This window comes from Euprymna scolopes, chromosome 12 (assembly GCF_053919585.1).
Source record: "Euprymna scolopes isolate OS-2025 chromosome 12, ASM5391958v1, whole genome shotgun sequence".
NCBI lineage: Eukaryota > Metazoa > Mollusca > Cephalopoda > Sepiida > Sepiolidae > Euprymna > Euprymna scolopes.
This window is the reverse complement of record NC_136493.1, coordinates 11,726,593-11,750,947: the sequence shown is the minus strand read 5'-3', so window position 1 is coordinate 11,750,947 and position 24,355 is coordinate 11,726,593. Positions and strand designations below refer to the sequence as shown.

General features: G+C 31.6%; 1 protein-coding gene and 1 long non-coding RNA gene across 5 annotated transcripts in view; one reads left to right on the top strand and one right to left on the bottom strand.

Annotated features, from left to right (window-relative positions):
- Positions 1-8,297: 8,297 nt before the first annotated feature.
- Positions 8,298-24,355, bottom strand: part of LOC145291186 (uncharacterized) — a 30,132-nt gene continuing 14,074 nt past the window's right edge. For all 4 annotated transcript variants that reach the window (XM_080136761.1, XM_080136762.1, XM_080136765.1 and 1 more), the window contains exons 4-6: positions 19,839-20,020; positions 13,667-13,844; positions 8,298-9,594 (exon numbers count right to left, since the gene is read on the bottom strand). In XM_080136761.1, the coding sequence (XP_079992887.1) occupies positions 8,989-9,594; positions 13,667-13,844; positions 19,839-20,020 (966 nt within the window). In that variant the 3' untranslated portion in view covers positions 8,298-8,988. The remainder of the gene's footprint in view (positions 9,595-13,666; positions 13,845-19,838; positions 20,021-24,355) is intronic.
- Positions 13,926-17,723, top strand: LOC145291187 (uncharacterized). Its single transcript, XR_013869348.1, has 2 exons — positions 13,926-16,619; positions 17,561-17,723. It is a non-coding gene; the product is annotated as an uncharacterized LOC145291187 (long non-coding RNA).

Sequence of the window (24,355 nt, the reverse complement as noted above, 5' to 3'; positions counted from 1 at the left end):
TTAAAAACTATTTTTTAATTTTTACTCATTGTTTACCCCTTAAAAACTATTTTTCATTTTTGACTCATTGTTCACCCCTTAAAAACTATTTTTCAATTTTGACTCATTGTTCACTCCTTAAAAACTATTTTTCAATTTTGCTCATTGTTCACCCCTTAAAAACTATTTTTCAATTTTGACTCATTGTTCACCCCTTAAAAACTATTTTTCAATTTTTACTCATTGTTTACCCCTTAAAAAACTATTTTTCAATTTTTACTCATTGTTCACCCCTTAAAAACTATTTTTCAATTTTGACTCATTGTTCACCCCTTAAAAACTATTTTTCAATTTTGACTCATTGTTCACCCCTTAAAAACTATTTTTCAATTTTTACTCATTGTTCACCCCTTAAAAACTATTTTTCAATTTTTACTCATTGTTCACCCCTTAAAAACTATTTTTCAATTTTTACTCATTGTTTACCCCCTTAAAAAACTATTTTTCAATTTTGACTCATTGTTCACCCCTTAAAAACTATTTTTCAATTTTGACTCATTGTTCACCCCTTAAAAACTATTTTTCAATTTTGACTCATTGTTTACCCCTTAAAAAAACTATTTTTGAATTTTTACTCATTGTTTACCCCTTAAAAACTATTTTTCAATTTTGACTCATTGTTTACCCCTTAAAAAAACTATTTTTCAATTTTTACTCATTGTTCACCCCTTAAAAACTATTTTTCAATTTTGACTCATTGTTTACCCCTTAAAAACTATTTTTCAATTTTGACTCATTGTTCACCCCTTAAAAACTTTTTTCAATTTTGACTCATTGTTTACCCCCTTAAAAACTATTTTTCAATTTTGACTCATTGTTTACCCCTTAAAAACTATTTTTCAATTTTGACTCATTGTTCACCCCTTAAAAACTATTTTTCAATTTTGACTCATTGTTTACCCCCTTAAAAACTATTTTTCAATTTTGACTCATTGTTTACCCCTTAAAAACTATTTTTCAATTTTGACTCATTGTTCACCCCTTAAAAACTATTTTTCAATTTTGACTCATTGTTTACCCCTTAAAAACTATTTTTCAATTTTTACTCATTGTTCACCCCTTAAAAACTATTTTTCAATTTTTACTCATTGTTTACCCCCTTAAAAAACTATTTTTCAATTTTGACTCATTGTTCACCCCTTAAAAACTATTTTTCAATTTTGACTCATTGTTCACCCCTTAAAAACTATTTTTCAATTTTGACTCATTGTTTACCCCTTAAAAAAACTATTTTTGAATTTTTACTCATTGTTTACCCCTTAAAAACTATTTTTCAATTTTGACTCCTTGTTTACCCCTTAAAAAAACTATTTTTCAATTTTTACTCATTGTTCACCCCTTAAAAACTATTTTTCAATTTTGACTCATTGTTTACCCCTTAAAAACTATTTTTCAATTTTGACTCATTGTTCACCCCTTAAAAACTATTTTTCAATTTTTACTCATTGTTCACCTCTTAAAAACTATTTTTCAATTTTGACTCATTGTTCACCCCTTAAAAACTATTTTTCAATTTTGACTCATTCTTCACCCCTTAAAAACTATTTTTCAATTTTGACTCATTGTTCACCCCTTAAAAACTATTTTTCAATTTTGACTCATTGTTCACCCCTTAAAAACTATTTTTCAATTTTGACTCATTGTTCACCCCTTTAAAACTATTTTAACCGGCTAAAGACCCATAAAAGAACGGTCTATAAAAAATCCAATCATTTGAGGTCCCTAGCATTGCTCTGTGACTTTTAGTTTCGGTAAAAATAGAGTTTGAAAATATGGAGACAGGCAGACAGACAGACATACATATAGCTTTTTATATATTAGATTTCTGTATCTCTTATCTGCTCTTCCTATCCACATTCCTAGCTTTTTTTTTTTTCCTTTTCATCTTTCTTTTCTCTCCTCCCTACTTTCTTTTATTGTCTTTTCTTTTTTAAAAGACTCCGATTTTCCTTTTACTATTTTTTACTGCCGTTTCATTTTTTTTTTTTTACCTTCCTTTTCACGTATGCTTAACATTATCATATTAGATATATCTATATATTAAATATCTACATTAGATATGTCTATATATCTTCGATATATTTTAATGTTTATTTTCTTGAATATGTCCTAATATATACTTCTTTCATTTCCAATCTAAATGTTCTTAAGCCAGCTTTTCTTATCTATATATTAATAGGATAACGTGTGTTATTCATTTTGTGTATCATGCTTACATCTGAGTGACTGTCGTTTAATTGCTATGGACTTCCATTTCTTGTAATAAGTAACTTTACGAAGAATTCTCCATAAGTTTTGGTTTTCGTTTTGATTATAACTAATGGCACTCCAGTAATCTATTTTATTATCAATAATTTTATCAAATATTCTTCATAAGTTTTGGTTATAGCTGAAGGAACTCAAGTTATATATATATATATATATTTTTTTTTTTTTTTCATAAGTTTTGGTTTCAGTTTCGATTCAAGCTGATGCACCAAAGTTATATGGACATATTTTTTTTATTTTTGAAATCGCAACTTTATAATATATAAAAATCAATAGAACATTATCTCTATAATAATATATATGAAATCTGAAAGAATTAAAATATCATATTTAAGTGTATTTTATGACTGGGCTACACCAGGCATCCCTGCTAGCTTAGATAAATATTTTTGTAGTTTTAACAAAAGAGCTACAATAATATCAGATCGTCTCCATTTACGCTTAACATCCACAGAATGCCAACATTAATATTTTACATTTGAAAGAGTTTGTCATAGAATTTCCGCAGGTCCCGCTAGTATTTTATAATTTGTCTAATGCTGGTACTTCTCTTCTGATGAGAAGCATTTATGCTCGAAATTCCATGGTCTAAAGAAGTTTTTTTCTCTTATTTTTTTCTTTAAATGTTAATCCAATGAAACTCGTTTATAAGATGAGTACTTTTTTTTTCCTTTTTTTTTTTTTTAACACGGTGGTCACCACTTATCAAGGCCCAGAAGCCACTCAGGGATAAGGGTTATTGCAAGTACAGTACATTAGTGTGGAGATTTGATGAAGTGTTTACTTAAGGGGGCGGTTCATTAGGAATTTGTTAACGTTGGACTTGAAGACATCCAAGTTGTAGTCACGTGAGAAGCAGGTACTCAAGAAAAAGTAAAACTAAATTATATTACAATCTTTTTATTCATGCAAACATCAGTGGCTGCAAAAGTGCATACATGCTTCAGTTGACAATGACCCAAAGGAACTTGATTTAAAAAAAAATTTGCAGTTGGAACATGTATGAACATATGTAGCCAACAATATTAGTGTGTGTGTGTGTGTGTATATATATATATATATATATATATATATATATATATATATATATAGAGAGAGAGAGAGAGAGAGAGAGAGAGAGAGAGAGAGAGAGAGAGAGAATTAAAAATTAAAACAGAATTCAACATCTTTATTTTCCAGTAAAGATTCATTTTAACAGTTTAGTTTTTCAATTGTCGAGACAATGAAGGTTTTCACTCAAATCTTGAATCTTCTAGGACAATGATTCAAAAGACAAAAAAATGAGAAAAAAAAATTCAAAAGCATTCTTTTAGATCGATTTTTTTTTGCTCAAACGTATGTGCATTTATTTTAAGATCGATTTTATTTTACCAGACTTCACATCTACAGACACATTTTATATATAACTGGGCCTTTGTCCTGTAAGTGCCTGCCCATTGGCTGATTAGGAAGGGAGCGATCGAAACTAGAAAGCTGATTGGCTAACTAAAAATTCAATAAAAAACGCAAGATAACCACAACTCTTCGCATAAGCCTGACAAATCCTAGCGTGGATGAAACACGGAGTATTCTGTATAGATTAATTGCCATATATATATATATATATATATACACACACACACACACACACATACTAGCAGGGTAACCCTATGTTGCCCGGTATCGAATGATGATCAATGAATGTTTCATACTCCCATATTCTTATTCTCATCGAAATCAATGAAATAGCCCATTTTTCAATCAAATCGATTGATTGTTTGCTTTAATTGAGAACAAATCACAATGCCCCTGGAGGAAGCTTCACATGCCTCTCACAATGACTAAGTTCACAATATATTGTGATCTACATTGCACTGTAGAGAACCTACTGTCGATTTGATAAAATTACTTTTATATATAATGGCTTGCATTAAAGTCAAGTATCATGCTTCAATTGTGCTCTAAACAGAAACATCCATTGTCATCCCTGTCATATCAAAGAGCCTATTGTTGATTTTATATGCCTGGCATTACTGGTTGCATGCTGATAATGGCTTGAATTTAAGTTTAAAATGAAAAAGACATATTATTGTAAAACTGTGCTTTAAACAGAAACATTAATTTTGAACGCAGCCATCAAAAACTTACTGTTGATTTTATATGTTGGGCCTTTCCACTTGTGTGGTAATAAAATGCACTTGTCATGTTATGTTGTGTAAGATGTTATTTTTGGTCAAAATCGCCTGTCCCTTTTTCATTATTGGGTTATTTCAATTATTGATTGTAGATACTTATAGAAGACATTCTGACACAAAGCCTATCTAAGAACACTGCCAAGCACATAAAGTACCTCGATGTAAAATTTCATAAAAATCGACCCAGTCGTTTTCGAGTCAATAAAGAAACAAATTTACAGATACACAAAGTTCCTTTTATATATATATGTATATATATATATATATTAATTTTATTTATACAAACATTAATGGCTACATATGTGCATACATGTTTCTGTAATCACCCACGTTGGGGGATTACGTCTTCAGGCCAAGAATTACCGTCGAATTCTTGGCCTGAGTACGTAATCCCCCAACGTGGGTGATTACAGAAACATGTATGCACATATGTAGCCATTAATGTTTGTATAAATAAAATTAATATACCTGCTCTGTTCACTTATTGAGCACTATTTTGGTAGACACATGTTGTTTCATTGGATGTACTCCTAGGAAACTAAACTCTACTGGCTATATATATATATATATATATATATATATATATATATTCAAGCAAACATTATTAAATGCAATGGAGTTACTTTGCTTTATATTTATATTTTTCTTTATATCACAATCGAAAATATTAATGAAGGTTTCATAATTATTATTGTCACGGGTGCTTTCAATTCGTCCATGCTCGTCGAAAGCACTTGTGACAGTAACAATTATGGAACCTTCATTAAAATTTTCGATTTTGGTATAAAAAAGATTATACGGAAAATTAAGAAAAATAAAAAAAGAATCATAAAGCAAAATATCTCCGTTGCATTTAATAATTGCATTTAATGTTTGCTTGAATGAAAAAATGCTGCATAAATATACCAAAAAATATATATATAGAGAGAGAGATAGATGGATAGATAGATATAAACAAATGGTATATTCATTGCTTATACTGTCCTGGGACGGGTATTCTACTAGTGTATAGTATAATATATATATATATATATATATATATATATATACTATACGATACAATACACTAGTAGAATACCTGTCCCAGGACAGTATAAGCAATGAATATACCATTTGTTTTAAATTTAAATGTTTTTTTCTTTCTTTGGAATAGAAGGGTGTGGTATGGTTTCAATACCCCCTAATATTATAAAATTTAATAAAGTGCATACACCAATCTTTAAAAAAAATATTATTTAATATAACTGAAAATTTGATATAGAGCAATTCTTTTTTCTATTAAATTTTTTGTATGTAACTTATTTTAAACTTTTTGTGTGTATGTGCTTGTGAGTTTGTGTGGGCACACCCACTAATTCGTAAAGTTTGAAGAAAAATAAATAAATAAATAAATAACATGTCCATGTTATTTGCTGGGTTTCTGAGAATATTTATTTCAAAATTCATAACAATTGGTACATAAAAAAATAAAATCTCCCTCACCAATAATAACATTTACAAAAAAAAAAAAAAAAATGTGTCCATATTACTCACCATGTTGCCCAGCATATGTATTCCAAAATTCATAATAATCCCAGTATATAGATATATAAATATATATACACATATCTACCTTTACATATAATCACATCTTATCATTTACATATCATATCTAACTTTACATATAAAGAGAGAGAGATGTATATGATAACTTATAATAAGTAAATAAATATCATCATACAAATATATACCAAAAAGTAAATGTTATTTAAATTATTTTCTTTTCCAACCATGTTTGTTACTCAAATTTCTTTACTGTTGATGTGATGCAAGTAATATCCATATATGGAAGCTAATGCTTAATCAGTTACTTTAAAAAAAAAAATTGTGTTTATTTTCATTCCAGCAGTTTGACACTATAGAGTTGTTATTTTTCCCAATAACCGTAAAAACACACATTAAATGTGCAGATATTTTCTCGAACATATAAATACACTCGTAAGAGGTGATCTATAGATTTTAGTTTTATTGATCCTTTAAAAATCAATGAATATTTATTTTATCACTACTACGAGTAGTCGAAGATTTTGCCTTAACTAAGATCAAATAAGAAAAGACGATTACAAGAATCGTTTTTGGCATTGGAAAATAGGCACAAATTTTTCTGATTTCAATATGATACCTCCAAAAGTTCTGACTTTTCCGATTCCCAATTCCAATTAATCGTCCCAACACTATATGTATAGTAAACGAAGATTCAGATTCAGTCTTAAATCTTGGATTTTTTTACTTTCAGCTCAATATCCACTGGATTATCTTTCAATCTTACTTAACTAAATCTATAAAGTTTGGATTATTGCTTGTGTTATTAATTTTTAATACTTTACTTTTATTGTTATCCTTTTTCGCTGTACCTTTATATGCATTTTTATATGTCTCTCCCGACGTATCTTCTATATTAAATACTAGCAAAGATACCCATGCTTTGCTTGAGATGTTGCTGTTGCAGTAAGTGGATGCTATAAGAGCTGAACCAAATATGACCTTAACCTTTGACCTTGAAAAATGGTCTGCACCATCCCTAGATCAGGGACCATCATCATTGGTCCAGTGATGTGAACTGCATGAAAGTATATATATATATATATATATATATATAGTAATTTATAAAATATATATGGCAATTAAGCTACACTGAATATTCTGCGTTTCATCCAACTATAGGATTCGTAAGCCTGACGAATCCTATAGTTGGATGAAACGCAGAATATTCAGTGTAGCTTAATCACCATATATATTTTATAAATTACTAACTAGCTCTACCTACGTATTGAGCACTTTTGAAGTAAATACTTAAAGTTTACGCATAAATCTATACTTTCGTATATTAAATTTATGTGAATAAATGAAGTAGTTATATATATATATATATATATATATATAACTACTTCATTTACTCAAATAAAATTAATATATGAAAGTATAAATTTATGCGTAAACTTTAAGTATTTACTTCAAAAGTGCTCAATACGTAGGTAGGGCTAGTTAGTAATTTATAAAATATATATGGCGATTAAGCTACACTGAATATTCCGTGTTTCATCCACTCTAGGATTCTTTGAATATTCAGTGTAGCTTAATCGCCATATATATATATATATATATATATATATATAGGCTATGATCTTGACCTTTACCTTAAAAAATGGTGTGATATATCCCTAGGTGGGAAACCTCCCATTTTTCAATCAAATCAATTGATTGCCTGCTCTACAGGGTGGTTACAAAGTCTGGCAACATAATGTAGTCAGACTTTGTAACCACAAAAATTTCACGCGCAAGCAACTTTGAGTGGGTATCCATAGTCTGTCCAAGACTAAAGTAGCCCGCTGCTATATATATATATATATATATATATATATATATATACAGGGTGGTTACAAAGTCTGGCAACATAATGTAGCCAGACTTTGTAACCACCCTGTAGTTGGGGACCCATAATGGTATACATGGAAGAAGCTTCACCTGCCTCCGCATAGTAACTTAGTCAACAATACATTGTAGTCTACATTGCACTGTAGAGAACCTACTATTGATTTTATAAAATTATTTTATATATAATAGCTTGAATTAAAGTTTAAAATGCGAAAATCAAGTATCATGCTTCAATTGTGCTCTAATCAGAAACATTCATTTCCAATGCGCCCGTCTTATCAAAGAACCTACTGCTAATTTTATATGCCCACTTTTGCGGCGATAAAACTTCTCAAATGCAATTTGATCAAAATTAGACTGTTCAGTCTTTAATTGGATTTTTTCGATTATTGATTTTTGATACTTATCGGAGGCATTCTGATACAAAACTTATCTAAGAGCACTTCCAGGCACATAAAGTACATTTGCGTGAAATTCAAAAAAAAAATCGGTCCAACTGTTTTGGAGTCCATAGGGAACGAACTCTCACACACATACGCGCGCGCGCACACACACACAGAAAGTACCTTTTATATAAGTGTTAACGCTTTACTGCAGATTTACAGTATCACCAATCATCAAAATTGTAGCTGACTTAGATCAATTAAAAAAAGTCAATTGAAGAATTGTGATAATACTTCTAATGATTGGTAATAACATGAAACTGCAATAAGATATTTATTATCACTGATTATTGATACAGCTCTATCCAATAGGATACTGAGCCCTTTATTTGCCCAAGGTCTACTGTCTTAATTTGGTTTGCTTCTGATTCCAGATGCTCTTATTTTTTTGGTATTTTTTATATATGTCAATATATAAATTATCTCATATATAAACTTACAAAAATAAATATGTAAATTCCTGTAGGTGGAATAATAAAACAACCATTAATAAAATAAAATATATAATACTTCTAGTCTTCCATATTTAAAATATATAATACTTCTAGTCTTCCATATTTAAAATATATAATAATTTAAAAATAAAATTGATTTTGGAGGGTGGGATATTTCCAGAGTTTTCTCCCCTTTAAATGCATTAATGGCGATGATTAGTCTTCGAAAGGGAAATCAATGTTCATCTCTTTGTACGTTGCTGGAAACTTGGATCTTTTCACTTTCACAAACTCGTAAATGTCCTCAAAGTATTTGGGCAGAAGCTCGCAGCCACAAATCGTGGCCAGCTCATTATTATAGCTCCACTGTTTATCCCCGAGCATGTGAGCATAGTGCTGGGCCATCCCATTCCTCAGTCTCTCATCAAAATCTTCTTCTTCATCTTTCCGCATCTCATCAGCTGTCGGAAGGGAAATTTTACCTGTGAGCACAGCTTTTACAAATGACGCCTGGATATGAAAGAGAGGCAACGGTGTGACGTTCAAGCATAAACCCATGAATGCCATATTTGGAAAGTCGATATGGATGAGGTGCTTGTAAAGGGGCGTCACTCGGTTATGCTCGGTCTGCACGCCAACGTTCTCGTGGAGAAACGGGAAATCGATTTTATAACCTGTGCACAAAATGAGCGTGTCAATTTGATGAAAATCACCGTCCTCAAACACAACGCCATCAGAAGTCAATTCTCGGATGCCAGGCTTTTCAAAAAGGTTTTCTGGAAATTCACATTGTAATGGCTGCCCTCGATGACTCAAGAAAACCTATAAATAAAAATGAAATGTGTAATAAAAATAGTCATCATTGCAGCATTAGTATAAAAAAAACATAAGTTGTGTTTAATTTACATATCCCATGCATTCTCAATGGGTTTAACTGCGGCAATACATGCATTCCGATTGTGTTTTGTAACATTTAAGTAGAAATACATTCAATCTATTTCATTTATCATGGTTCATTATGAACATCAACTATTCTACATTTATTAAACCAAGAATTCTCATCCATTTTTTTAAAACATGACTATACCAACAAAAATTCTTGTTTGGCACACATCTACGAACATTGTACAGATCTAATGCTCCTCTGATATTATTAGATTCAAGCCTATCTTTAACGCTCACATTACACATTCATTTTATCATTTCTCTTCATGCGATGCATGTCTGCAACCCTCTCTATAGTCGTCGTAGTATAAAACTAGACTTAAATTTGAAATAGCATTTTCGTTACTCTGCTATGCTTAAGCTGGAAATAGCATTTTCACTGTCAAACAGGCAGACTAAATAGTGGCATCTAAAATTATCAGTATTGTTTTTGTTTACTTGTCAGAGGTCACAACCAGAGGTCAGCATCTTTAGATAAATGCTTTTTCTGAAGGTCAACAGCTGGAACCTGATAAGAGGTTTGGAAGTCATAAATTCAAACAACTTCCTAACATATTATGTTTCTCAGTTTTTTAGATGAGGATTGATAATTTGGATTATTCGAATCATTCGGATCGCTATTCTCATCATGTTATTTTCACAATGTTTTGGTTGAATTATTTAAGACTTCTACCCCGTCATGGCTGGTGGAATGAGTATGATACTCTTATTGATTAAATATTTCCATTCGATATTCCATGCAGATTCCAGAGTTTGACAGAAAGATTCCTAAATATTTATTTATTTGCAGACTTATCCTCATCTTCATAGTTGTTGCTGTTTCACCATGTTTCGGCCAACTCATCATCTGGCCTTCGTCAAGTGGTTTTAACTATAGGAATGCGGAGTCTCTTAACTGGATCTTCAGTAATTATGGCCTTCTATAGTTCTTGTCTCACCACGTTTTTGGCCAATTAATGATCTAGCCTACTTTGAGTAAGATTGAAACCGCTATCTTCAGACAATACTCACCAGGAACCATAGAGATTCAATGCCTCTATCCACTGCATCACAGGCCCCAAAGGGCAATTAAGGTTGGATGTTTTGGTCTTATAAATCCAAGTTTTTGTTCTTATCCGATCTTCCATCTTCGGATCCATACCGAATGGTATTATGTATTAGCTTTTATTGGAATACTTTCAGATGAGTAATTTGTATATTTATTTATTATTTATTTATTTATTTGCAGGCTGTTATGCTTATCTTCATAGTTTCAATCTTACTCAAAGCAGACCAGAGGATTAGTTGTACAAAAACATGGTGAGACAACAACAACTATGGAAGGCAGTAATTACTGAGGATGCAGTTAAGAGACTCATTATTCCTATCCCATTGAAGTTAGCAATCACCTGAAGAGTGCCATAGGAATGGGCCGAAACATGGCGAAACAATAACTATGAAGATGAGATTAACATCTGCAAATAAATAAATAAACAAATTACTCATCTCAAAGGATTCCAATAAAAAATAATATATAAATATTGCTGAGTTTGACAACATACACCTGAAGAAGGTCAGAGGTTACAGTGACCAAAATGTGTGGATAACACTTAAGATGAAAAAAGTAGTTCAAAGAATCTAAATGATATGAATAATTCCTAACCTGAGAATTATACTTAATAATATACCAAATAATATTTGGCAGTTAAAAATTGAAAATGCAAGAATATGTTTTAATTTTAATCATTTATTATTATTATACTAAAATGGAGTTAATGCATTGTTTGTTCCCCTGTAAATTGTTTTCTATAATTGCAAAAACACGTGTTCAACTATTTCTCAGTTTTGGGATTGAATTATGTTTGAAACATTTCTTTTTTAATTTTTATAATTAGTCACAATTAATGCACTAAGTAACCCATCTTTTACTTCTATCTATTACTCTCATCCTCTCTCACTCTATTTTTTGACCATTCCATTCTGATTTTGTATGGAATCTATCACTCTTAGTCCTCTATATAAATATATTATAATTAGAAGGTAATAAAGAGAAGAAAGAATACAAATATTGGAATATCACCACAACCCATACCCGCAGATGGAAAGAAAGAGGAAGATATAGTGAGCTGTAAGAGACTAATTTTGGATTCTATCTTTATATTTATTTTATACTAGCAGGGGTGCCCGGCGTTGCTCGGGTGTTTGGAGGTGTATGCTGTGCAAAAAAAGCAAAAAAAACAAAAAAAAAAAATGGTTAATTTTTTAAAATTTGACCCCTATTATGACCCCTTAAAATTTATAGTTTCGGGCTCAAATCACTTTATTAAGTTAGATCCAGGTTCAAGGAACCTATATCTAAAATTTCAAGTGTCTAGACCCAAAATTGTCGGAGGAGTTTGGTAGAGTTCTTAAAGGTCAAATCGTTGAAATTTGACCCCTTAACAGCCAAATTTCTGGCTGACACCCGTCACATCGATTTTCCCAAATCTCAGTACCCAGTATTTCAAATTTCGAGTCTATAGACTAAAAATTGACAGAGTTATTGCGTAGGGAAATGTACACAGACAGACAGACACACAGACACACAAACAGACAGACAGACAGACAGACACGTTCACTTTTATAGATATATAGATTTCACACGCTTTGCAAACTCACTTTTCCTTGATTCCAACAAACTAGTTTGAGTCCAATGGGTGGCCTAATTAGTCACAATTTTTCTAACTTGTATCAAATCATTTGCTTCATATATTACATCCTTTTGCTGTTGCTACTTGTTGATTTTGTTCCTGATTTGTTGCTTTCATCAATACACCTAAGACACAAAAAGAAAACATGTACAATTATTATTTTTTTTGCTCCTAATTCTTATTATCAATTCCTTGTTGCTTTTGTAGCAAGACTGCTATTTGAATCTCTATGTTTATGTTGACATGCATGTGTGTGTTTATATTTGATGTCATCAGTAAACTATGAGGTATGTGTGCGTGCATGTGTGTGTATACATGCGTGCGTGTGTAAGTGTGTGGCTGACCTAACATGAATTTGTTCATCTGTCTTTCCTCACCATCTTGTTTCATCTATCTATACCGATTCCATTTACTTATGTAACCATTGACATAAATAAACATTCTTTGCATTTAGCATTTCTAACCAAAGATATTTCCTGGACAGAATTTTTTTCTTTGTTCACCAAATTCTAATAAATTATCCTATCATTGTCCATTGACTGACACCATAATAAAATTTTTTTAAACTAATTATGTATATATCTATAAAAATGAGAATGTCATGTATGTGTGTTGTGAGGACACTTCTCAACCTATATACTCAACAGATTTTTGATCTACAGATTTTAAATTTGGTATATAGGATATTCAGACATGTTAGAAACTTTTTAATCGGTTTTCATCCAAAAAAAAAAAAAAAAAAAAAAAAGAAGGCTGCTAAAGGGTCAAAATTGAAAATTTGGTACTTGGGATCATTGGATTTTTATCTGTTTACCAACTGTTTCATGACTGTGCATGCATGAATCGTTCACATTACATTAAGAATAAGTAGGTTTGAAAACACTTTTTAAAGATCGTGTCAAGTTGGTCTAATGGTTATTGTACTTGACTCATTGTCTTTAGGTTTTGGTTTCGATCTCAGTTTGAGTATTTTTTTTTTTTACTTACAAGAAGTGAACTGTTTAGGAAAAACATAATACTCGCAAGCACATGTCTAAGTTTCTTTCCATTTTTTTTTTTTAAATTTCATTTATTTAAAGGAATTTAACATTCTGTTTAATATTGGGCAATGCTGTGTACATCTAGTATTTCAATAAATTTTTAATAAAATGATTCCTCTATTTCTACAGTTAAAAAATGTTGTTAATCAGACAAACAAAATTTTTTAACCGTCCTTAATCACGATTCATTACTTAAATATTAAAAAAAAAAAAAAGAATAAAATTGTTAGAAAAAGTGACCTTATTGGCATGAGACGTCAGTTCGATGCTAATATCAATACCAGAACTTCTTGCTCCTAAACAGACAACAGTTTTGTCTGCAAACATTTCTGGTTCCCTGTAATCATGGCTGTGAATCACAATTCCTTGGAAGAGTTCTTTCCCTTGGATTTCAGGAATGAAGGGAACAGAATAATGTCTGAAACGTTAAACAAAAAAGAAATCAGTACAACTACACTATAACAGCGAAATTCAGAAAGTGAAAAAAAAAATCAATTAAAAAAAAAATCAATTAAAAAAAAAATAGTATCTCCTGACTTTTTATGTCAATTTCAACTAAAAGCAATTATATCTACTTAATTGGTATGTCAGAAATACTTAAATATTTGCACATTATTTTAAAAAAATAAACACAAATTTTTTATCTTTATCGTTAAAAAAACGTCACCATATTTCACAACACATGACGCAATAATATGGGTAGTTACTATTTTAAAATAAAAGGCCGTTAACTCATAGTTATGATTGTTAACACACAGTTTATTAAAAAATAAACATTTAAGAAATAACAGAATAATTTAATATAACTTTACTTTTGGTATTAATTGCATTTCCTTCTCACAGGAATACAATTGCGAGCCTGCTTGAAGGTTATGTGCCCAAAGGAACTCTAACAACCTGCAGTTATATATAATATGAAAAAAAACAAAAAACAAAAAAAAAACACACTAATTTAATGCATTCAAGTCTATGCTGAAAAACTTCTCCAAAATAGGCAATATTTATGCTATTTACCTCCCTTTGGAACTCTCCATTTTTTTTTTTAGCGAAACATATTTCCGCTAATTTTCATCAAAAAATGTTTTCTTTAACAACTTTTTTTTCTACCTTATCATTTTACATAATTTTTTAATATATTCATTACTGTAACATGACAATTAGCCCTTTATGACCTGGTTGAACTCATTCGTTCAGTTGTAAATAAATAAATATAACGGCATAAATAAAGTGGGAATTGATTCAAACATGCCTTGTATGTATTAGTTCAGTATCTGGGTAGATGCCAGGTACCTTCAGATTGCAACTGTCCATTGCTTACATTCAGCATGCCACCATCTAGAAACAATAAATATTTAATCATCTACATCATAATTCAGGTCATAAAGGGCTAAGTAGAAACCATTGGTATGCTGTGAAATTCAATATTAAAAATTTTAATTTTTGCTATTATAGTATAGTTTGCACCAATAAATTTTATTCGAGTTATATTAAGTTAACAGTTTTAATTTCTGTATTGCGTGGAAAAATATTTAAATATTTTAGTTAAACAGGATTTTTCTTTTAAGAATTTTTTTTTTTTTAAAGAATTTGAAGTTTTTGTGGTCTTAAATGTAAAGGCAAATGAAAATACTGTTATAGAATAAATGTAAACAGGCATTTTGCTGCTCAACTCCCTACATAGTATCCCTGCAACTTATGTTCCTGATAGTAGCCCCTATATTAAAGTGGCACTGTGCCTTGTTTGGAGTGAAAATGTAATCTATATATCTATAAAAGTGAAAGTGCATGTGTGTGTGTCTGTGTACATTTTCCTACGCAATAACTCTGTCAATTTTCAGTCTACAGACTCGAAATTTGATATACAGGGTACGGAGATTTGGGAAAATCTTTGTAATCCATTTTCGGACAGAAATTTGGCTGTTAAGGGATCAAAATTAAATGATTTGACCTTTGAGAACTCTACCAAACTCCTCCGCCAATTTTGAGTCTAAACACTTGAAATTTTAGATATAGGTTCCTTGGACATGGATCTAACTTAATAACTTAATTTGAGCCCAACTCAATAAATATTAAGTGGTCATAATAGGAGTCAAAGTTTAAAAAAATTGACCGCTTTTTTTTTTTTTTGCTCAACATACATCTCCAAATACCTGGGCAACGCCGGGCTGAAATGCTAGTAAAAAAAAAAAAAAAATTATTTACAAGCGGCATTGTGTCTGTTTCGACCATCAGGGAAAGGAAAAAGCAAAAGAGGAATGTGAGTTTGTCGATTCGTTATATACATGTGGCATTAATTTGCATATGTGAAAGAACATGAAAAGTGAGTTGAGTTTTTGATAGCTGAGAGTAAGCAGAGATATTCAAAGTTGGTGGTGTAAATTAACTCAAGAGGACGAATTACAGAGTTGGTGTAGAAAGGTTTAGACACTTTTTTTTTGCATAAAAGATTACTGTTAACAATTTTAATTTTCTGTTATGCAAACTTGTTATTGCATAGAAAATGCTATTTAAAAGTTTTAGTGAAAACTGAGAAGTTTTTTTTTTTATAAGAACTTTAAGTTTTTGTGATAAAATACCTGGTCACTACTCATAAGCAAAATACTAGTTAAAAATTGGTACAAACCTGATTTTGTAAAGCATGTAGAGTCCTGTCATGAGCTAAAAAAGTAAAGAACAAAAAACAATGGCTGCTCCATCTAATTATATACAGGGTTTCATGAAGTAATGAGATTTCTTGTTAACATATGCAAATGAGATGTTGCTGGCTTGAATATGAAACCTGTTTTTCAGAAATGGGGGTGGTGGAAATTTGGAGTGAGCTGAACAGCAGTGTGATAACTTTAACCATAAAAATTGTTAGATGAAAGTACAGAATAGTTAACTATCCATTTTTGGAAGTACAGAATAGTTAACAATTTACTATTTAACCACATTTTACTTTGCAGAAAATCTGGAAAAAAATGATACAAAATTTTAATATTTTTTTAGTCATTCAAATGAAAAATTTCTTTGACACTTTGTCCAGATAATGAAAAGAAAAACAGTCATCTTTCAATATTTTACCATTGCCAAGGTTGCTGCAAAGAAGATGAGTTTCCTCTACCATGCTAGAAAATTACTTATACCTGAGAGTATCCCCTGTCTCCACAAAGCCAGCCTTCATCCATGCATGGAGTACTGTTACCACATCTGGGTAGGTGCATCCACTACTCGTCTCTTGCTCTTAGACAGGGTTCTAAAAAGGTCTCAAATCTAATAGGTGCTACACTATCAACCAAGCTACAATCTCTGTCCCATCACTGCAATGTTGCATCCCTATACCTGTTTTACATATAATTTAATAGAATGTGCTCTGATGAACTTCTACCACTTGTGCCCCCTTGATGACACCCCCAACGAACCTGACGAGCAGCAAAATCCTGCCCCTTCACTGCTAAGATCCTTAGATGCTAGAAAGCCTTTTACGCTAATAGTTTCTTCCCTCGAATTGATAGATTTTGGAATTCACTCCCGGTTTCCTGCTTCCTTAACTGTACTAACCTGCAGAAGTTTAAATGTAATGTGAACAAACATCTTGCTCCTGAACTCCACACAGTCTCTTATTAGACACAATCCCAAATTTTATCCCCTCATGTTTCAAGTGACAATATGCCTCATTTGGGATGAAACAGAATAAAAAAAAGTTTTTGCATCTATAAAAGTATGAAAATCCATTTTAAGAAATCTGTAGTGATGAAATTGCTCCCTTTACTCCCCAATAAATGTCACTGTGACATTTAATGGGTTGGTTCCTACCATTATTTTGGTTAATTTTTGAGTTTTGAGCGATTATCGAGACTCCAAAAATGCCCGTCTTATGTCCGCCATTTTTTATTGTTCTAATGTAACACTCAGCATTACTACTTGCGTTTCAAACCTGATAAACACTTTAAAATAAGTTAAACTACCAAAACCTTATTCAGGTAAGTAAAAGAGTAACTTATCTTGCCTTTGGTAACATTTATTTCTTATATATTTGTTTTTTGATAACTTTTTTCATTGTGTTGTTTTTACTACAAGATGCTTTTTTACAATCTTATTCTCAACTGTTTTCCTATGGATTTTCTTTAGATTCAAAATCTTGACTCTTTTCAGGTCAATCGCCTGACGTCAATTTATATTTGGATAAAAAGTTCTGCACAACTTTCGAGATGATGTATTGTGAGTTTCGCTGACTGTAGAGGTGACCTGTAGCACAAAATTGAGCGCCTCTTTTGGGGGAGCTGGAATTCCCCACAATAAAAAGCTTTGTATCTTGTATCTGACTTTTGTTGTCCACATGGGTTGGTTGGTTGTTTTTTGTTTTACGGCATATCAACCCTTTTCAGGTTATTTAATGCCGAATCCAAAGATTTTGAAGAAAAAATTTTTAATAGAATATATTTGTTGTTTTCAAGTCGGTTTCTATTTAACCCATAGTTGGGACCCTATCAGGTACTACCACTCCGGGTCAGAGTGGACCTGGGAGCAATGGCAATTAAAGGGTGGCTCCACACTCCCCAAAGCCCGCAAGCTGGGGCCTCACCACTGGATATAGTTTAAGGTCCTATCCAGGACCTGTCCACATGGGGGAGGCAAGTAGAATCGAGACAATTTTGTAGCAAAGTCAATTTGAGATTGTTATAATGTCATGGTTCGTTAGGTAATGTTGCATTGTGTCAACAACTAAGATCAATGGTTGACGGGTTTGTAACGTGCATCCAGGAGATAAGCGCCTGCGTGTTTGCGTGTTGTGTGGGTACGTGGGAGAGACGGATGAGGGGAAAAAGACTTACCTCGAGACCAGCTCAGCGTTACCGACCAAAAATAGAAAAGAAAGACCAAGATGGCGGCCGCCGTCTTTTGTAAAGTATGATGTCTCGCAAAGTCACACAAATTCTCGGAATATGCAAATTTAGCCGGCCTAGAACGACGATAAAAGCGGGTGAGGGGAAAGACGTGGGGGAGTGACGATTGAGTTGGCTGGGGAATCGTGTGGCTGTTGCTTCTTGTGCCGTGTGAGGATATTTTACCGTTGTTGGAATCCGTGCAGAACCGGTGTAAAAAGATTATTGAATTGCTGCAACATTTATAACATCTTTTCCTGAACTTACCGTGTTAAAGAGAGAGTCGGGCGCCATCTTGAATTTTTCCTTACACATTTCTGTTACAGTGTTTAAGGTCAAATCAACTGTCACCTAGAATATGTTGAATTGAGTATACTGCCAATGACTGTGGTCCCCTGAGATTTGATATGTAACGAGATGGTTAAAGTGTAACAGCCACATTACAAAAGAACACAAAATAATTTGACTCAAGTGTGTGTTATCTTTTCAACTTGAAATAAATTACATGGCTGAAATAGAAATTAATTGACTGAATACATCTTTCAGTCACATAAATTATAAATAATATTTCACTAGCTAAGAATGAGAATAGGTTTTAGCATCTCATCTCCACAGCATCAGTTCTAGATTTTCATGCTAATGAGATGAGAGAAAATGTTAAATTGGGCATGTAGAGAAGTGTTTGAATCCCTTGGTGTATTTCTATGCAAGTTTGAACATGTCCGTTTTCACCAACCAAACTACAAAAGATTGCATTTAAATATGAAAGGGTGCTTATGCAGTATAAAGACTATGCTATCATCAGAATCGTTTTTGCTTATGGGAAATGCCAAAAGGTGTTGAAACGCTGAACGCCTAAACAAAAAATCATAAAGAAACCATTTATTTTTATCACTGATTTATTATAAAAAAAAAAAATCTAAATATTCACCTTGATTTGAACAAAAAAAAAATCATAAAATAAAAAAATAAAAAAGATCATAAAAAAATTTTCTGTTTACCATCAACTGTTTGTTATTCAAAAAAATAAATATTTATTCATAAAACTTACCTTAGAATGATTGCTTTTTTATTTGAATTTGAATTTTATAAATGTTTCGTAAACATTGTCCAATAATTATTCAAGAATATTGTTTTCAGTTTTCAATTAATTTTTCATTGAAATTTTCATTTTTGCTCAATGAATTAGCTTCATATTGACAGAAATAGATTTTTCATTAAAAAAAAAAATAGCTAGTGTTTGCATGAAAAAATAAATAACAAAATTTTCGTTTGGCACTTTCCAATTTTTTCATAAATCACTCAGACAATTCCAATGATAACACGGTCCTTATACTGCATATATACCCACAAAAGAAAGTAGACTTTGGAAAAATAAACAAACAAAAAAAAACTTACCCATTACAAATAATTAAGTAATCTGAATAATCCAAATAATACGAATTATCAATATTAATATTAAAATTTCCGAAACATGAAACGTAATCTATTTCCAATTCTGCTAGTAACATAATAAAAGTAAAAAAAAAAAAAAAAAAAAAACTTACCCATTACAAATAATTAAGGCATCAAAAACATCAGAAATCATATTTGCTTCATCGTTTTTAACAGCAAGATTGCTGCTTGTCTTCTTGGAGAGATTTTGGTATGTCACTCTCCATTTCACAGAATTATTCAGTAAACCATCAGATGAAGGAACTGCTTCTACAGCCTCAACTTTCGTCTGAAGCTATAAATAAAAAAAATATATATATAAAAACTCATACCGTGACCAATAATTGATAAAAACTTATTTGATATCTCAATTTACAAAATCATCCAATCAGATATTGTATCATATATTTTATTAAATAATTAAAACAAAGAAACAAAAAAAATGTGACAAGCTCCTATTGTAATGTATTACACATTTACACATGTACTAACATGTAGCAACTCAAGACCCAACGCGTTGTAGACTCAGTCTTATTTAAAACAAAATTAAAAAATGTAATTTTGTATGAATCAAATCTGCATGAATTAAAATGTCATATTTAAGCATATTTCAGGACTGGGCAACACCGGGCGCCCTGCTAGTTGAAAATATTGGGAAACTAAAAAAAAATGTTATGAAATATTTTATTAAATAAGTGAAATCAATTTTTTAGTTACATTTTTTCTGAGAATTTCAGTGTACCTTTTTCAAAGACTTGGTTTTCATAATATTTTTTTGGTTTTCTAATATTTTCAAATTAACCTTATAAGATGTTTTCAAAGCTGTGACCCACAATTATAATAATTAATAATCTATTCATTTAAAATAGTTAATTAAAAAGAAAAATGTAATAAATGAAATCACATGAAAAATAATTTTGGAATAACAGATGTTTGCTTTAACTTTATTTACTGGCTTTTCTGACTCACTATTGTTTTGCTATATTCACTACTTGAAACTTTTTTTTTACAAAGGAGCCAAAGTGAAAGTTTGGCAAGGAGGTGGGGCCATAAATTGGAGCTTAGACAAGCACTTACCATGAAAATAACGAGAAAGCAGAGACAGACTAGCAACGTCTCTTCTGTAGGAAAGAGGTTGCAGAACGATCTTGGCAAGAGATTTGATGTACGTGTTCCATCTCAGATCAGAAGTAAAGATCAGACCTAGAAGCTTGCCAAAACATGGAGTTCCCCAAGACGAGCCATTTATTTCAATTGATACCAGACGTGGCGTCAGAGCGTTGCTAATGTAAAGATAGAAGCTTGGTTTTAGATACATTAAAATTAAACGGCCACTTCTTTCTCCATTGCACCATGTGTTCAAGATCAGAGGAAAGAGAATCAGAGAGAACTTGGTCATATACGGTCTTTGAAATGTTGCTATAAATATTAGTGTCTACGAATGATATTAAGATGTAATTTGAGAGATGATTGATGTAGATCATAAAGAGAGTTGGTTTCAGAATGGACCCCTGAAGGACTCCAGCATTAATAATGTGAGCTTCTGATTTCTGCTCATCAACCACTACTCTTATGAACCTATCAGATAGAAATGATTTAATAATTGAGAAGACATTTCCAGCTATATCATTAATTAATTAGCATTAATTTAAAAAGACATCTCATTCATAACTTTGTTGTAAACACAAAACAAAATCATTTATTCATAAAGATAAACATTCACAAGTTCAGTAAAAATTTATTCATATTTTCGTAGTTATTAATAACTACAGATTGAAACATTGTCATGACAGTGTAGTAAAGACTGAACATGTCTGTATGAATAAATATTAAAATTAATTAGCTCTATTTACTAATGAGCACTACTATATAAAGCCAGTTGAATACATTCTTAATCTGGATTACTATATATCAATGCCTCCGTTCAGTCTCAAGAGACAATGGACACCCCCTGTAAAGGTAACTGCACATGTAATTGTGAGACAAACATTGCGCAATCTCCAACCACACCTCTCCTGAATTGGCACTGCTTGTGTTCAATGGAAAGAAGTCTGGGACAAGTGAAAACAATGCTGAGATAAGCGGAGAGCATATACATCACCTGGAATTCCCAAATGGTCGCCCAGGCTCAACATTGCTTACATTTGGTTGACCAGGCTCAACATTGCTTAACTTTGGTGATCTAACAGGAACCAACGTGTCAACATGATTATGCTGTATATCTATATATCTATAAAAGTGAACGTATCTGTCTGTCTGTCTGTGTGTGTACATTTCCCTATGCAATAACTCTGTCAATTTTAAGTCTACAGACTCGAAATTTAATATACAGGGTACTGAGATTTGGGAAAATCTTTGTGATCCGTTTTCGGCCAGAAATTTGGCTGTTAAGGGGTCAAAGTTTAACGATTTGACTTTTGAGAACTCTACCAAACTCCTCAGACAATTTTGGGTCTAAACACTTGAAATTTTAGATATAGGTTCCTTGGACATGGATCTAACTTAATAGCTTGATTTGAGCCCAAAACAATAAATTTTAGGGGGTCATAATAGGGGTCACATTAAAAAAATTTGACCTCTGCGGTCTCTACCAAATTATTCAGACAATTTCTGGTCTAAATATTTGAAATTTTACATAAAGGTTATTCAGAGATAGGACAAGCTTTTTCATCGGTTTGGGTCGAAAATTATAATTACCAATATATAAATGTATGTATGTTTGCATGTCTGCTTAAAACTTTCGACAGAAGCAATGGATTTTACCAAGATCAGTATCGTTTTAAAGTTCGACCTTTCATACGACAAATATCGAAAAATTGGCTAAAAACATTAATATCTTCACCTTCAACTAGGCACTTTTCTACAGATATTTTTTTTCGCCGATATTTTTGAAAGATATCCTCTCCTTTCGATTGTCTAGCCTTAATTTAAACATAACTCACTTCGGGTTTGGTGGTGGTCGTAACCGCAAAGACGTTAGGTTTTTTTCCCCGTTCTTTTCCTCATTTGCGGCTGCCTTCCTACTACCACTTTTTTTTTTGCTCAACAGACACATTCAAACACCCGGGCAACGCTGGGCTGAAATGCTAGTATATATATATATATATATGATACATACACATTTATATAGAAGGAACTGTGTGTGAGTTCTTTTCCTATTGACTTGGAAATGGCTGAGTCAATTTTTAAAAAATTTCACACAAAGGTACTTGATGTCTCTGGGATTGTTCTTACGTAAGTTTTGTATTAGAACGTGTGTGATAAGTATCGAAAATCAAAAAATCTGAGTAACGAAGGAAGTCTGATTTTATTCTTTTATACAGCCTAACATCACAAGTGCATTTGAAACACACAAGCAGAAAGGCTCAGTTTATAAAATCAACTGTAGATACTTTTATAAGACACGGGGTGTTCGAAATGGATGTTTCTATTCAGAACACAATTGAACCATGATACTTGACGTTTGTATGTTTAATTTTAATTCAAGTTATTATGTAAAAATAATTTTAAAAAATCAAGAGTTATTTTTTTTAATAAGACAGGGACATGTTACAAAGGAATGTTTCTGTTTAGAACAAACTTGAACCATTGTATTTTGTATTTTAAACTTTAAGTGAATCCATTATTTAAAGATTATAATATAAAATCAACAGCAGTAGTGCGATGTAGACCATAATGTATTGTGAACTAAGTCACTACAACGAGGCATGTGAAGTTTTCTTTTCGTGCACTGAAGTGGGTTCTCAAACAGAGCAGGCAATCAATTTGATTAAAAAATGGGTAATTTCACCGATTTCAATGACAATAAAAGTATGGGAGGGTGAAACATTTGTTGATCCTCATTCAATTCTGGATAGCATCGGGTCTCCTTGCTAGTATAATATAAAAGACACTTTGTCTGTGTGTATGAGTGTTTCCTATGGACTCTAAAATGGCTAAGTCGATGTTCTTTTAATTCCACACAAATGTACTTTATGTGTTTGGCAGTATTCTTAGATAGGTTTTTAGTTGGAATACCACCAATAAGTATCGAAAACCGATAATCAAAACACTGATTAAAGGAAGAGCAGTTCAATTTTGACTTAAGTTAATACCCTTATACAGCCTAACATCACAAATGCATTTGAGAAGTTCTATCTCCGCACAAGCAGAAGGGCACAGTATATAAAATCAACAGTAGATTCTTTGATAAGACAGGAGTGCGTTTTTTACAGCACAGTTGAACCATGATATTTGACTTTCGCATTTTAAGCTTTAATTCAAGACATTATATAAAAATGATTTTATAAAATCAACAGTAGGTTCTCTACAGTGCAATGTAGACTACAATGTATTGTGGACTAAGGTGATTACATGTGAAAAACTTGAAGAAAATATGCAATTATTTCAGAATTTAGAATGATGAATCATTTTAAATTCTAAAATAAGTTTTTCACATGTAATCGCTTCCAAAAAGTAGAATCTCAGTTTTTTGGGGGGGATGCGGGGTTAGTGAAGGGCGTTAATCTACACAATTGCTTATCCATACTACTCTCAGCTGAATGAGCTGACAAAGAGGTTTTCCCTTACAATGGGATAACAAGGACTGGAAGAGGCAAGGTTCCAATCAAAGGTATTCTGTTATTTTATG